This window comes from Sodiomyces alkalinus, assembly GCF_003711515.1.
Source record: "Sodiomyces alkalinus F11 unplaced genomic scaffold SODALscaffold_1, whole genome shotgun sequence".
NCBI lineage: Eukaryota > Fungi > Ascomycota > Sordariomycetes > Glomerellales > Plectosphaerellaceae > Sodiomyces > Sodiomyces alkalinus.
Genome location: NW_021167079.1, coordinates 3,199,874 through 3,215,920, shown reverse-complemented (window position 1 = coordinate 3,215,920; position 16,047 = coordinate 3,199,874). Strand labels below are relative to the sequence as shown.

At 54.6% G+C, this 16,047-nt stretch overlaps 4 protein-coding genes across 4 annotated transcripts; 2 read left to right on the top strand and 2 right to left on the bottom strand.

The window, feature by feature from the left end:
- Positions 1-276: 276 nt before the first annotated feature.
- On the bottom strand, positions 277-2,423 carry SODALDRAFT_341987 (MFS general substrate transporter; the record flags this gene model as incomplete). Its single annotated transcript, XM_028613061.1, has 5 exons — positions 277-727; positions 841-1,069; positions 1,161-1,315; positions 1,387-2,180; positions 2,259-2,423. 5 exons carry the CDS (start codon positions 2,421-2,423, stop codon positions 277-279), a joined length of 1,794 nt encoding a protein of 597 aa, XP_028470477.1.
- A 1,918-nt stretch (positions 2,424-4,341) lies between these two features.
- SODALDRAFT_269430 (NAD(P)-binding protein) lies at positions 4,342-5,277 on the top strand (the record flags this gene model as incomplete). The annotated part of the gene is made up of 1 exon (XM_028607656.1): positions 4,342-5,277. One exon carries the CDS (start codon positions 4,342-4,344, stop codon positions 5,275-5,277), a length of 936 nt encoding a protein of 311 aa, XP_028470476.1.
- Positions 5,278-5,705: 428 nt separating this feature from the next.
- SODALDRAFT_354833 (hypothetical protein) lies at positions 5,706-8,676 on the bottom strand (the record flags this gene model as incomplete). The annotated part of the gene is made up of 12 exons (XM_028613762.1): positions 5,706-5,733; positions 5,800-5,880; positions 5,997-6,039; positions 6,146-6,213; positions 6,329-6,534; positions 6,608-6,686; positions 6,764-6,870; positions 6,931-6,943; positions 7,638-7,783; positions 8,045-8,185; positions 8,437-8,616; positions 8,650-8,676. The coding sequence occupies 12 exons, from the start codon at positions 8,674-8,676 to the stop codon at positions 5,706-5,708; spliced, it is 1,119 nt and encodes a 372-aa protein (XP_028470475.1).
- A 1,912-nt stretch (positions 8,677-10,588) lies between these two features.
- Positions 10,589-15,937, top strand: SODALDRAFT_304117 (hypothetical protein). The gene is made up of 2 exons (XM_028608970.1): positions 10,589-12,696; positions 12,832-15,937. Exons 1-2 carry the CDS (start codon positions 10,933-10,935, stop codon positions 15,637-15,639), a joined length of 4,572 nt encoding a protein of 1,523 aa, XP_028470474.1. The 5' UTR covers positions 10,589-10,932; the 3' UTR covers positions 15,640-15,937.
- The last annotated feature ends 110 nt before the right edge of the window (positions 15,938-16,047 follow it).

Sequence of the window (16,047 nt, the reverse complement as noted above, 5' to 3'; positions counted from 1 at the left end):
AACATTACTCGGGAGAAGCAAGTAGATAGGATATACTGTATACTGCCAGTACAGGGGCACAAAGCGCTGTCTACTTGTCAATAGAACAAGATGCATCTATGCCCTGTATCTACAGATTATCCATCCATCTTTTGGTGCGATCATCTTCAACATTATAGCAACTACACATCAGTCTACAGAGTCCACTCCCAGACTCCCAGTCTTCGAGCGCAAGGAATTAATTTCAAGACATGAACTATCCATTCCAGAACGCGCCCTTGACTTTAGCCTTGGCCTTTACGCAACGGTCTTGTGCTCGACAGCCGCATCCTGCTTCTGGACTTCATTCTTCATGATAATCGCACGATCGTTGTTCTTCTTGCTCCGGTCCGTGCTGACGGTGCACGCCGCCGCAATGGTAGCCAGCGCACCGAAGGCGATGGCAACCAGGTACACCAGGCTGAAGCCCTTGACGTAGGCCTCGCGGGCAGCCTCGACGGCGCGGTCGACGAGGTCCGGCGTGGCGCCCGCGACCGCCGTGTAGGCGGCCCGTGTGTTGACGACAGCCGCGCTGGTGAGGTCGCTGAGGAGCGTGTCCGAATAGGGCACGTCCGAGGCCTCGATGGCGGCCGTCAGCTCGGCGGGGAGCACTTCGTTGAAGCGGTTGGAGTAGATGGCCGTGTAGATGGCTGTGGCCACTGCGCCGCCGAAGAGACGGAACGTTCCGGCAAGACCGACGGCGACACCCCTGGCAAGAACGTGACATGTTAGAACCAAGCTCGTCAGGACTGAAGAATAATAAAATAAAAACAGAAGAAAATTGAAAAAAGGGGGCACTGGGGCGGTTGGTTGAGAGCGTACATGTCAGCTTGGTCCTCCAGACCGAACGACAACATGGTGAAAGAGAGAAGTTGAGGCGGCGTAATGGTCATCGCAGCAATCACCACAGTGACGATGGCCTGGGCCTTGTCGTTGGCGCCTACAGATGCCATGGACCCGATGAGGGCCGTCTGGACCACGGTGAAGGCAACGAGCTGCCACTTTTCGTTGTGGAGGCGGGAGCAGATGAAGACGACAATCAGACCGGCAGCTAGTTGGGTTAATACTCCGTTAGGTTCATGTTTTCTTCATATTCATGTTCTGTTCTTTTTACTTTTCCTCTCGGAATATTCATCACTTACACCAAGTACCGCAAGAGAAAATGATGGCGTAAACACCTCGCATGATAATCTCGTCCTCGGGGATGAAGAAAGCTTGCGCCTGGCGAGGCCAAAGCACGTTCATGCTATAGTAGAGCATACCACCAACAAAGCAGACGACGATGACCATGTCGAACCTGGTTCTGGTCAGTCAAGTCCCCAGTGACACCAAGTGCCATAAAAAAAAACAGCACAGGGGCTCACTTACTCTCGGACCCTCCTGAACAGCTTGGGCGGGAACAGCGGGTATTTCAGGTCGGCATAAGCACACCAGAAACCGACAGCGATGAAGCAGCATCCGCCAATGATAATGGGTGCCAACGTCCCAGGATGTGTCCAAGGGTAGGTACGGCCGCCAAAGTTCACGCCGATGAGGAAGAGGGCACCGCCGCAGAGGAAGAGGAAGACGCCAACCCAGTCCATCTGCTTGACGAGCTGCCACTTGGTCTTACCATCCTCGCGGTGCTTCATCTCAAAGTCGGGCGGGTTGTAGAAGAAGAATAGCATGACGAAGGCGAAGCAGTGGAAGGAGAACAGGTACCAGTAGGCGCCCCGCCAGCCGATGTCCTGGTAGGCGATGAAGGCGTAGCTGATGACGGGGCTGGAGAAGGCGAGGGCCAAGCTGACGTCCAGGCCGCCGACGGCAACGATGCGGTACCGGTTAGGCACAACTTCCTGCACGCAGGCGTAGCAGAGTTCCTGGAAACCGGAACCGATACCGAAGAGCGCGCCGGAGGCGATCATCTGGTTGATGCTTTTGCCGTTGGCACCGACGAGGCAGCCGGCGATGGAGATGAGGGCGCCCGTCATCATGAAGTAGCGCCGGCCGAAGATGTCCGAGAGGCGACCGCCGATGGAGACGATGAGGGAGGCGCCGAAGGTCCAGTTGAGGGTGATCCAGGTCGAGTTGGGGTCGGGGCCCAGCTCGGCGTTGATCCAGCTGAGCGTCGTGGCGGGGATGAGCATGGACATGATGTAGGCGTTGATTTGACCGCACATGGCCTGAGCGAAGAGCCGGGAGTTAGCCGAGCCAAATTCTTAACAAGAAGATATCAAAGACCACCATAGGTGAGGACGTACGATGTAGGCCAGGATGACCTCTTTGGTGAGCTTCCCGGAGTTGGGATCCTCATCCGAGGACACGGCGAGAGTGGCATGTTCAACCTGATTCTGTGTCTCCTTCTCGCTCGTGATGTAGCCGTCCGAGTCGGAGCTCTGCTGAGGCGGAGCTGGAGCGATACCCATTGTTGCGGCCTTGTCTGGGACTGTGGGCTATATGTGTGTGTTGACTAGACAGCTCGTAGGGGGAAAGGAATCAAAGGGGGGAGATAACCAATATTGTCTGCAGCCTGTATCCTGTGCTGCTATAAGTTATAACAGACGGTTACAGACCTCCCTCGGCTTTCGAGCTGTCAAGATCAATGTCTGAGGCTCCTGAGGCTAGGACTGACACGGTGACACCGTCGAGGACGATCCAATGCAAATAACTCCAAAACATGAAGGGAATCTGGGTCTTATTAGTAGCTAAGCAACACAAGGTGGCCCAGCGACTTGGATCCTTTGATTCCTTTCTCTCTACCCCGATGTGGACTCGTCACTCGTGGAGGGTAGCTAGGAGACTAGGTTGGTGCATCAGCATACTGGCCCCAGGCCACCAACCCCAGATGATCCAGATCCACCGTCCCCAGCCTCCGGGAGCACATTTCCTTGCTGATCAAGTTATCTTCCGGGATGAGCTGTGGTCCGGGGAGGTCGCCACTCGCCAGGGAGACAAAACATTTGATCAAATCTTACAGGAAGTGGTAATGCGGGCCTCGGGACTCGGACTCCTGCATGCATGTCATGTCTGCGAGTTCTGAGTCTGGGGTCTATTGGATAATTAGTCCGTACATGTATCGTGAACGAGATGGTTATCCCGCAAGCCTTGTCACCGCCATCGTTGCGTCCATCTGTCTGCACGTTGCAAATGGTAGTCTCTGCAGACTCTACACTTCGCCCCATGTCGTCTGTGCGGCAACGGCGTCGGTGCCACCGCCATTCCCCTTGCCGGCCGGCAAGCTTTCTACGTGCGCCTTTCCCGCTTGGAAGCCGGCTTGTCCCTTTCCTCGACAAGTCTTGACCATCAGTTAATTAGTGGCTCTGGCCCCCCCTGGATCGAATTTTCCCCCAGCTTTCCGGCGGGCGTCACCCCGCACAATCTGGGGATAGTGGGAGTTGCAAGATCCGTCCAAATACTGGTTAAGCCTATTGAGGTTACAGTCGTGGGGCCTCTGAGCTGCCACTCCAATGGTCCGGCGTAACACTAACAAGGATAGGCGCGGGAGTTGAATGATTCAGTATTGTGTACATGTAGGCTTTTGCGCGGGGATGGTGTTGTTTGCTGATCCGCAAAAGGTTTCCCGAAGACGGGGGGGTTGGCTCAGGGGTAACTTGAGCAACTTATACGGAGTAGCCTGTAGCCTGTGCCCTACGCCACGCACCAGGGAACTGTGTTCCGGACTGAGGCTCTTCGGTATTCTCATTATTCTCATCTTTCTACTTCGTATTCTGCCGACATGGAGCGCACGAAGGCTTTGTATGTGTCACAATATCTACATGTAGGCCAGAATGGTTTTTACGCCCAATTATACCTCTACCTCACAGTGTAGCGACCCGCCGTCGAGATGAAGTATAATATTGTATTGGTGGCGATAGAGACTGAGAGATCTGCCGAACGCAATGCTCAAAAGCCTCCAGCCCTCAGAAGGTCAAACCACATATATGATATGCAAGTCCCAACGACGATCCGTCAGCGGTCAAGCTTCCCATGTGCCCATAATTCCCACAGTTTCCAAGCTGGGTATTGCCTTCAAAAGTTCAATCTCCTTCCGAAATCTAGGCGAGGACGCCCGCGAAGGATATGGCGGATAAGATATCCCGTGCCTTGCCAAACGTGTCACAACGTCAACTCGTCACATACCAACGTCAGCACGTTGCAACCCCAGGGGGCCCCCCTGATCACATAATAGGGAGGGAGGGACAAGACACCTGAGCTCGCTAAGACGGGTGATTCTGATTTCATACCTATCCTGTTATTCATTCCCCCAAGTGTAGTTTCTCCGAAGCCACTCCCACCAAAACCTCCGTAACCATCTTAGTGGGAAAAACGCCACTGGAAAGGAAAATGACAAGGGTCGTCGTCTTCGGAGCTTCAGGCGTGCAAGGAGCCGCCCAGGTGGCCGCCCTCGCCCGCACCGGCCACCATCCCGTCGCCGTCAGCCGGAACCCCAAACCCCTCGCCATCGACGGGAAACCCATCGAGACGTTCGCAGCCGACTTCACGGACGAGCCGGCCATCTCCCGAGCCCTCGAGGGCGCGGAGGTCATCTTCCTGAACCTGCCCTCGACCTCCTTCCAGGCGGCTGGTCCCGTCTTGGCTGGTGCTCGCGCCGTGGCGTCCGCGGCCTCCCGGACGCCGTCCGTGCGGCTCGTCGTCTTCAACACGAGCATGCCGGTCCCGGAGGAGAAAAGGGGCATCAAAGCCCAAGACGACCGCGTCGACATCCGCCGCATCCTGCGGGAGGAGGCCGGCCTCCCCGTCATTTCCATCCAGCCCGTCGTCTTCCTCGACAACCTGCTCGAAGGGTGGGCGTACCCGCCCATCGCCGAGCGGTCTACCATCGTCTACTGCCACAAGCCCGACCTCGAGGTGTCGTGGATTTGCCACCACGACGTCGCCCAGCTGATGATTGCCGCCATGGACAAGCCGCACCTGGCAGGCCGGAACATTCCTGTCGGAGGGCCCGAGACCGTGCGGCTGGAGCGGTTGGCCGAGAAGCTCTCCCGCGCGTGGGAGCGCCCCTTGGCGTATGAGAACCAGACGGTCGACGACTTTTGCGCGAAGATCAGCGCGTCCATGCGTGAGAGGGCGGGCATCGACGCGGATCGCATCATCACGCAGATGCACAAGGCTTACACTCACTACAACGAGTCTCCCGAGAAGCCGTTCAAGATTGATATGGGCCCCGTGCTGAAGGAGTTGCCTGTTACTCTAACCCCTATCGAGGAGTGGGGGAGGAGGACCAAACACAGACTGCCTGATTCTTCCAGGGAAACATAGGTTCCAAGACTCCACGCATTCTTGTTGAGAGGCTGAATTGCAGTTCTTACGGTATAGTTCTCATGCTTCACACTATAGGAGGTATACGACGCAATGTGGATGACAATGAGAGCCTTAGCCGAGTTAAAGCAGACCACGCATGAGATGCGGGCGGCAGGGATGAGGAAGACGTTACCAGAGCTATATATGTGACGTTAGGAACATTGAATCTAGTAGCAGCGGCAGTCAGTGTCCGAGAACTATTGTCCTGACTTTGAAATTAGGTGATCTCTCACCGCACAATTGTGGTCGTGGCTTGATCTAGCAAATAAGGTATATCTTTTCTTGTGGTAATTCTCCGTCTGAGGCTGGGCAGTTGATTATCACATGCAAGGCTTGTAGTTCTGTCCCAACAACTGTTTGACTAGGTCGCAGACTCTCGGTGGTCATCAAGTGGCATTCGGGTACTCCATCTTTCTGAAACCACGATGTCGTCTTACCACAGTCTTTCATTCTTATAGAGTTTTAAGAGCCTCCTGGTACCGTGTAAGACTAGACTGAGCATCATTATCCCTGAACTGCCCCTTCCGAGCAAAGCGGCCCGAGACATAGTAAGCAGAAGAGCTGGACGCACCATACCCAGATGAACGCCGTAAGCCCGCCACACCTGGTCTCAGTTCTCAGAACATATGTGTATGATACATCAACAGGCGGATGTCAGGTATGAAAGAGTTACATACCAGTGCCAGAAACCAAAGGTCAGGCCATGGTCCTCCAACTCCCCTGCAGAACAGAAGCAGAAACCAGCGTAGTCGCAAGCAGGAACGACGGGGCTATAAAAGCGGTTGTCTTTCAAGTCCCTCGGACGGATAGTTCGTTCGACACCCACGGTGCGTCCATGCGACATAAGTCTTGGCCTTTTGGGTGCTATTGAACGAACATGAATTCGAGGAGTTCCTGTGTTGGGAGAGTGATCTCGATAATAACATGGCGGAGAGAAGAGTAAAAAGAGCACAGGAAACCATCTTGCCCAGTTCCCGGGCGGGGTCACCCTGTTTCTTGTCTTCAAAACTGCTTGATGTGCATGTTGAGGAAGAACTCAGGCCAGTCGGCTGCGTAAGATGATAGCGATTTCTCCAGGGCGAATGGCAGTGAGCCACGACCAGGCGCGGAACTGAACCCGTCCAAGGAGTCTGGTTTGACCCAGATAGTCCTCCGCGAACTAATCGTGTGAGGCGGGTGAGGCTCGTGTCCACTGTGCTGGAACACCGCCTTCATCTACACCAGGCATAGGATAAACGTTTGGTAGAGACCGTATCGATAGTTGCAACTGCTGTCGGGTGCGCGGTACATGACCTATTCCATGAGAAGGGTCGGCCTCGAAGGCAGGCTGAGCGTAAATGTAAGTCTGGGTCGGATAAAGCCAGCTCCTGGATACGCTTTATCCTATCAGTTTACTTTGGTTCAACCTGTGAATGCAGATGGGCTTAGCTGCCAGGCACCAAACGTGCTGTCGAATCTCGGGGACAAGCTGTCCAAACTAAGAGAACGACCTAGGATGCTTCTGGGGAAGTAGAAACGACATGCATCCGGACAACAAGCAAAGTCGGAGACCTGTGTCGATTTTCGGGTGTCTTATTGTTTGCAATGACAGTGGTAGTTCTAGAGTTGAACGTATGGCTTGGTGCTTGTGCAATGAATAGTTGTAGAGAAGAAACCACTAAGCTGTGATGTCGGAAGACGAAAAGAAAAGGCAGTGATATCTTGAGTTTCTGTGCCTAGAAGGCTAGAACAAGTCGAAAGAAGCATCTTAGGCTGGTTCGAGCATGGCAGACCCAAGAACATGAACTATATGCCGCAAAAGGGAGGAAGGAACGTTCTTGGAGATAGAAGGAGCTTAATGTAAGTTACGTAACTGGCTCTTAGGGTGCAGACCGTGTAGGTAAAGATACAAGAGTGTGACGGGGAAAGCAAGGGGTAAAGTATGGGCATATGCAATGGTATCATAAGAGGTAAGAATGGTACAGCGATATGTTTTAATGCCTGCCTGAATACTATATAACTATTAATGTGCGAATGAACCAAGTACGGCATAGTTGCTTACACTTGGAAGTCTACTTGCTAAGGCTCAAGTGACTCTAGGCAGACTGGAACTATGCCTAGTGATCAACATTATTTCAATGTCACGTTTAGAAACCGATGATGAACAGAGGATTCCGCAACGAACGCTATTTCCTTATCGAAGTAATGTCCCCGGCTGAATGAATTGAACCATCTGATAATATATTACTACTTTGGCGGAGTTTTGTCTTTTGGGTCGAGTACCGTAGTATGTACCGCCGTTAAAGTCAATGTCCGACTATGTATCTAGATCGACGGACGTTGTCGGTGTCAACCCGGCAATAAGTCCCGGATTTCGAGTGAACTTTACGCCAAAATGGACCGGAAGATGGGCCTTTCGAAGAGTCAGGCGGCATACGCAAAGGACGGAGTGCATGTCGGATTTTTGACGCGGGCCGGCGATTGTCTGGGAGGACGAAGTATTCGTATAAGTCCGATCGGAGTGGACCAAAGGCCCGAACAACGAAAGGAAGCTGAGAAAGGATGAATTCGGAGCTTTTCTTTTACGAATACGTACGAGGTATCCATCCGTACGAATAAATATGGGGCGTTGGTTAAACGAAATTAGGGTGTGCGACTATCAGAAGTAAGGGTACGTAGCTGCATATAAGCAGACACAAAGACATGTCTTAGATCGCTTAAATCGGGCTCAGGCCAAAGTCCGGACCCATCCGGATGACGAATTTGGATAGGTTTTGGGCTCTGACACGCTCTGTCGCTGTTCGACACGATTTCTCAACCGTGTGGAAGGTCTGATGCCATCAGGCATGACCCTGCGAAAGGAAAGCGCCAGAATAGTCATCAGCTCCTATTGGTGATGGTCGTATCTCAAGGTGACGCGAAGGTCATGAACGGTCGATGACAAACACACACGCGCGCACGCACTTGAACTTGGCGAAATCGTTTACTTTTTATTCATGCAGTTCTTGTTATGTAGGTACAGGTAGGTAGTACAACGTGCTGACGGATGGGATTTCAGGGTCCAGAGCGCAATGCCTACCTTACCTAGGTAGGTAGGTACGGTACTTTGTATGAAAATGTCAATGTATCCGAATGTACGGTCGGGCCTGAGTCGCGGCGTTGCATTTGGTAGCCAAGAGGTGCAAGTACATAGGAGTACAACGTATGCATCATCCGGATGCTTTCTTGTCGCTGACTTGTCAAGGCGGGACGGGAAGAATCCGGAATGGTGACATCGTGGCAGGAAGCGAGATTTGTATCATTGACCAACCGCCTTGCCTACAGGTAGGGCCGTTGGGCTATCGTTGGTACATAAAACTGCGTCCTGTCCTGCAGCATAATCAGAAGTGCAAATAAAAACCCGTAGCTTCTGAAAAGCGAATCCTAATCTACCTAGGTAGCATAAAAAGACAACGACGTATTCGTAGGTACGGAAGGACCTTGTACAACGTAACTACGTACCTAAGGTACTTTGTAATCAAGTCTTACGGCTGCGGATAAACGGTTTGATTCAGATGTCCCCGGGGTTTCGGGTCGGGTTGCTGTAAGGCCCCGAGAGGACCCACCCTGGATGTGAGACTCGCAGTGGAATTAGGTATTTACGATCCAAGATTCAAGATCCAAGATCCGAAAGGATCGTGCGAATAGCCCAATTCGGCCGATTATGTCAGCGCCGTTGTATCCGTACTTCGTAATTACAACTGTAGTCTAATAATGCTCGGATACGATGCGAGCAGAAACGTCTTTTCAGGGTCACCCTCCTTTGTACCTATCTATGTCCCAAGTAATCTGCAGAAATAGGCACTTTTCTGTCGGTTCTCTTTAGAGCCCAAGGTACGTCTCGATGTAGGTGCATCAAAGTGTTTGAGTTAAAATCTGGTGATAGCTACGAAGTACGAATACTTTGCTAATTTAGAGAAAGGAGTCGTCTTAATAGGATTTATGCTTGGGGAAGACGGGAAGGCGTGGGGGCTGAAAAATTACAGTGGGGTAGAAAATCGCCAACTCCACTGGTTCTCGGAGAGAATCAAGACGCCGACTACGGGGCAGGGGCGGACTTTTGGACAAGTCTTACGGTAGGAAGCAGGCCTTAGGAATTGAGACCAAGTTTATCTCCTTTCCTTCTTCTTCTTTTCTTCTTCTTGCGAAATAGGTCAAACACGTTGACTCGCTAGACAGTTTCCACGCCCAGTCTGGTCGGTATCGTGGCGCTGACTGTTTTTGGGCACGACAACTCTGGTGTGGAAACGCCACATGGTGGGGGCCATGGACCCCACGGGTATTCTATCGATATCGATAAAAGCATTCGGGGTCCTGGCCAAATCCGAGGTAGCTTATTGGAGGGCCAGTCGGAAAGGACGGAGCGAAGTACATAAGCATAAAATCCTGGAATTAGAAAGTATCCACAAAGACTTACGCTGTACATAAGGTACAGAGTGGTATTCCTGTCCAAGCTCGTGCGAAGTACATACCTTACCTTCGGTTTGGTACCTGTATTTATCATAACCCGTATAACCCGTAGACTGCCGCTGTGATCATTCTCCTTGCCGTCGAATAGGATTTACCTACCACTAGACGCGGCCAGTGACGTTACGCCCGCGGCCGACACCCTTCAGACCAGAGCAGACTTCCCGTGGTCCGGCCCTTGTCCGATGAGTGCGAAAGTAAAGGCAGGGGCGGAGTTATCGTGGGGTACATAGGGCCGGAGAAGGACCCCGAACGCGTGCGGATAATAGATTGTAGCGTTCCCTTTTAGATCTTATATGACTTCGATTTGATCCCGTTGATAACTTGGTTCCTCTTGTCTTTCGTATTTCTCATGAGCTTCTCTCAAGTCGATATGCGGATTCGCAGATACATCATACCCCGTACTCTCCGTCCGTTCAATACCTTACCTTAGGTACTTACCACGGTTGCTTCCACCGATGACAACGTACTTCTTGAAGCAACATGCCATTGTACGGGAGTTGGATGGATAGAGAACCACGACACTGAGCAGCGCATTTTTATTAGCAATATACAGTACTTCTAGTTCCTGTCCTCTCCAAGACGACAGACCCGATATCTACCTACGAAGTACCTTATTGTCCGCTCTCGACCCACTTGACAACCCAGTGAGTACACACCCCGGGGTACATATAGTACCCAGTTAACCGATGACTGCCTAGTCTCGGCCTCGTGCTGGGCTGCGACTTCCCCTGGATCCTTCAAAACTCCCGTTCCCCGAACTCCGCTGGCAGAAAAACAGGAAGGGGGACAAACCGGGGGAAAAAAAGAAAAGAAAAAAACTATCTTAGTTCACCAAAATCCCTTCCACTCCTTCCTCTTCTCCTCTTCTCTTCTCTCAGGACTCTGCTAAACTGGGGATCTTCTATCTTCTTTCCTTCTCTCCTTTTCTTTCTTCTCCTTCCCTCCTTTACTTTAATCTCTATACTCTTAATTTCTTCCCCACGCTCCTTTACACCCCATTCTTCAGTCTCGTCCCTAATTAACCGTCTAACCGCTGTCCAGACGACATCAGAACGAGAACCTTCATAAACTCTCTCTCTTAATCGGCAGCGCGCCCCGAACGGCGTCGCAATCCCACTGCCTACCATGTCCGTCCCCGGAATCTCCGGCATCCCCACCAACTACGATGCCACTGCCGAGCAGGTCGCCGCCCCTGAATCCCAAGACTCGGCCGGCACCCGTGCTACCTCGGTCACCGAGGTCGCTCACAGTGACACCACCCGCCGCGGCGACGATAAGGCCGACGCCGCCGCCGCCGCTGACGCCATCGAGTCCGACGATGGGGAACACGAAGAGCGCGAAGAGATGAACCGCCGCCTTTCCATGGTCCACGATCTCGCGAGGAAATACTCCCGGGCCTCTTCCACCGGCGCCCACATCTCCCAGGGCACCAACCCCTTCCTGGCCTCCGAAGACCCGGACTCACCACTCAACCCGCAATCCGAGAAGTTCAATGCCCGCGCCTGGGCCAAGGCCGTCGTCGACCTCATCACTTCCGAGGGTGGTGGGATGCGCACCTCGGGAATCGCCTTCCAAAACCTCAACGTCTTCGGCTATGGTCAAGCCAGCGATTTCCAGAAGGATGTCGCCAACATCTGGCTGGGTGCCGTCGGTGCCGTCACCCGCCGCTTCTTCCCCCAGAGCCAGCGCCGCATCGACATTCTACGGGATTTCGATGGTGTTGTCCATAAGGGCGAGATGCTCGTCGTCCTCGGCCCGCCCGGTTCCGGCTGCTCCACGCTGCTCAAGACCATTGCCGGCGAGACCAATGGCATCTACACCGACAAGAACTCCTACTTCAACTACCAGGGCATGACGGCCAAGGAAATGCACACTCACCACCGAGGCGAGGCCATCTACACCGCCGAGGTCGACGTGCACTTCCCCATGTTGAGTGTCGGTGATACTCTCACTTTCGCCGCCCGTGCCCGCCGGCCCCGTCAGATGCCCGACGGCCTGGATCCCACCGTCTTCTCCAACCACCTCCGGGACGTCGTCATGGCCATGTTCGGCATTTTGCACACCGTGGACACCCGCGTCGGCAACGACTACATCCGTGGCGTCTCCGGCGGCGAGCGCAAGCGTGTCACCATTTCCGAGGCCGCCCTCTCGGGCGCCCCCCTGCAGTGCTGGGACAACTCGACACGTGGTCTCGATTCGGCGAACGCCATCGAGTTCTGCAAGACCCTCCGCCTCCAGACCGAGCTCTTCAACACCACCGCCTGTGTGTCCATCTACCAGGCTCCGCAGAGCGCCTACGACCTGTTCGACAAGGTCAGCGTCCTGTACGAGGGCTACCAGATTTTCTTTGGCCGCGCCGACGAGGCGAAGCAGTACTTTGTCGATCTCGGCTTCCACTGCCCCGCTCGCGCCACCACCCCGGATTTCCTCACCTCCATGACGTCCCCCGCCGAGCGCATCGTCCGCGAAGGATTCGAGGGCCGTGTCCCGCGCACCCCCGAAGACTTCGCCGCCGCCTGGAAGAGCAGTGCGCACTACAGGAAGCTGCAGGCCGAGATCGAGCAGTACAAGGAGTCCCACCCCCTGAACGGACCTGATGCCGAGGCGTTCCGTGCCGCGAAGCAGGCCCAGCAGGCCAAGGGCCAGCGGAAGAAGAGCCCTTATACCCTGTCCTACACGCAGCAGGTCCAGCTCTGTCTCTGGCGTGGTTGGAGGCGTCTTATGGGTGACCCCAGTCTTACCGTCGGTTCGCTTATCGGCAACACCGTCATGGCCTTGATTGTCTCTTCCGTCTTCTTTAACATGGAGGAAACGGCCGACAGCTTCTTCCGCAGAGGCGCTCTCATCTTCTTTGCCCTCCTGATGAATGCCTTTTCTAGTGCCCTCGAGGTCAGTCATCCTTTCTTTCCTTTGTCCTAGTGCTGTCCCTCCTTGTTCCACTTGTGTGCGACGACGAAAAAAACAAACCGAAACGGGTGAAAAATAAAAATAAAAAAAGGGGAAAAACTAACCTCACAATCACAGATTCTTACCCTGTACGCCCAGCGACCCATCGTCGAGAAGCACAGCCGTTATGCCCTGTATCATCCCTCCGCCGAAGCCGTGTCGTCCATGCTCTGCGATATGCCGTACAAGGTCGCCAACTCCATCGTCTTCAACGTCATCATCTACTTCATGACCGGTCTACGACGGGAAGCAGGCCCCTTCTTTTTCTTCCTGCTCGTCTCCTTCTCCGCCGTTCTGGTCATGTCGATGATTTTCCGAACCATCGCCTCGTCGTCCCGCTCGCTGTCGCAGGCCCTCGTCCCTGCCGCCATCCTCATTCTCATCCTCGTCATCTTCACCGGCTTCGTCGTGCCCGTGCGTTACATGCTCGGATGGTGCCGCTGGCTCAATTACGTCGATCCCTTGGCCTACGCCTTCGAAGCCCTCATCGTGAACGAGTTTAACGGCCGTGAGTTCATTTGCACCCAGTTCCTACCGCCCTATCCCGACGCGGCCCGAGAGAACAAGGTCTGCAATTCGGTGGGCGCCATCGCCGGCAGCGACTACGTCAGCGGTACCGTGTATGCTTCCTCCATGTTTTCGTATGAATGGAGCAACCGCTGGCGCAACTTCGGTATCCTGATCGCCTTTGTGTTCTTCTTCCTTGCCACCTACATGATCGCCGCCGAGCTGGTTTCCGAGAAGAAATCCAAGGGCGAGGTCCTCGTCTTCCGCCGCGGCCACAAGCCGGCGGTTCTCAAGGAAAAGGGCGGTGCCGAGGAGGACCCGGAGGACATGGTTCGCGTGGGTCCCATCACCACGGCCGACCGGTCTCGCATCGTCCAGCAAGGCGGGAAAGATGCCAACCTCCAGCAGTCGACTTCCGTCTTCCATTGGGACGATGTATGCTATGATGTCAAGATCAAGGGGGAGACGCGACGTATCCTGGACCACGTGGACGGCTGGGTCAAGCCGGGAACGCTCACGGCGCTCATGGGCGTCTCCGGCGCTGGCAAGACCACCCTCCTGGACTGTTTGGCTGACCGGACGTCCATGGGCGTCATCACCGGCGACATGCTCGTCGACGGCTGGACGCGGGATACTTCGTTTCAGCGCAAGACGGGTTATGTCCAGCAGCAGGATCTCCACTTGGAGACGACGACGGTGCGCGAAGCGCTCAACTTTTCCGCCCTGCTCCGTCAACCTGCCCATGTCCCCAAGGCGGAGAAGCTCGCCTATGTCGATGAGGTGATCAAGCTGCTCGAGATGGAGGAATATGCCGACGCCGTCGTCGGTGTGCCCGGTGAAGGTCTTAACGTCGAGCAACGCAAGCGCCTCACCATCGGTGTCGAGCTTGCGGCCAAGCCTCCTCTTCTGCTCTTCGTCGACGAACCGACTTCTGGCCTCGACTCGCAGACGTCCTGGGCCATCCTGGACCTGCTGGAGAAGCTGACCAAGTCGGGCCAGGCGATTCTCTGCACGATCCATCAGCCCTCGGCTATGCTCTTCCAGCGGTTCGACCGGCTCCTCTTCCTGGCCAAGGGCGGCAAGACGGTGTACTTTGGAGACATTGGTGAGAACTCCAAGACTATGACGTCGTACTTCGAACGCAACGGCGGCTTCCCCTGCCCCGCGGACGCCAACCCGGCCGAGTGGATGTTGGAGGTGATCGGTGCGGCGCCGGGCTCGCATTCCGACATGGATTGGTACGACGCGTGGCGGAGCAGCCCCGAATACGCGGCCACCAAGGCCGAGCTGAAGCGTCTCCGTGACGAGCGGTCGCCGGACCCGGCGTCGGCGCTGAACAAGGAGGACGCCGCGTCCTACCGCGAATTCGCCGCGCCGTTCTGGGAGCAGCTCCGGCTCGTGTCGCACCGCGTGTTCCAGCAGTACTGGCGCAGCCCGTCGTACATCTACTCCAAGACGTCTCTCTGCATCCTCGTCGCCCTCTTCATTGGATTCGTTTTCTACAATGCGCCCAACTCGATCCAGGGCATGACCAACCAGATGTTCGCCATCTTCAACATCATGACCATCTTCGGGCAGCTCGTGCAGCAGACCATGCCCTACTTTGTCATCCAGCGGTCGCTGTACGAGGTGCGCGAGCGGCCGTCCAAGGCGTACTCGTGGAAGGTGTTTATGCTGTCGCAGATCATTGCCGAGCTTCCGTGGAACACGCTCATGGCCTTGTTCATGTACGTCTGCTGGTACTACCCGGTCGGGCTGTACAACAACGCGGCGGCGGCGGGCCAGACGACGGAGCGCGGCGCGCTCATGTTCTTGTTCCTCTGGGTCTTCCTCCTCTTCACGTCGACCTTTACGGATTTCATGATCGCCGGGTTCGAGACGGCGGAGGCGGGCGCCAACATCGCCAACGTGCTGTTCATGATGTGCCTGATCTTCTGCGGTGTGCTGGTCAACCCTTCCGACATGGAGAGCTTTTGGATCTTCATGTACTACATCTCGCCCTTCACGTACATCGTCAGCGGCATGCTCTCGACGGCGCTGGCCAACACGCGGGTCGAGTGCGCGGACAACGAGCTGGTGCCGATCGTGCCGCCCACGGGCATGACGTGCACGGAGTACCTGGACCCGTTCCTGGAGCAGGTCGGCGGCTACCTGACGCCCGACTCGGTCAACTCGACGGAGCAGTGCCACATGTGCCCCATGGGCGACACCAACACGTTCCTGGCGTCGGTGCGGTCGGATTACGGCGACCGGTGGCGCAACTTTGGGGTGGCGTGGATCTACATCGTGTTCAACGTTTTCGGTGCCCTCGCGCTGTACTGGCTGGTGCGGGTGCCTAAGAAGAACGGCATCTTTGGCAGGAAGAAGAAGCAGGAGTAATACTGAAGGGGAATCCAATAAAAAAAATAAAAAATAAAAGAAAAGGGGGAGAGTGGTTTTGCGTATCTTGGAGGATATATCCCCGGCTGGCAATCGCCATGCCATACAATGCCTTGCGTTGGCGGTATTTGTCTTATATTCTTGTGTATATAGATGTTAGATGTTTGGATCCCGCATGCCCGCCCCCCCTCTCTCTTGTTACGGAGCAGATATGGGCATGGGACGGAGAATCATTTGCTGCGTGCAATGGCTGTAAGACATGCTATAGCGACTTGACATCATACGATAATAGACGGTTTCCTAGTTGTTCAATTTTTGGCCTTTTCCTCTGCACAGCGTCCCTTTTCCTCATCGTCTTCACTTTGGGGCCGGAATATAAATTTCGTTGACAGTTGGTCAGACACAGCA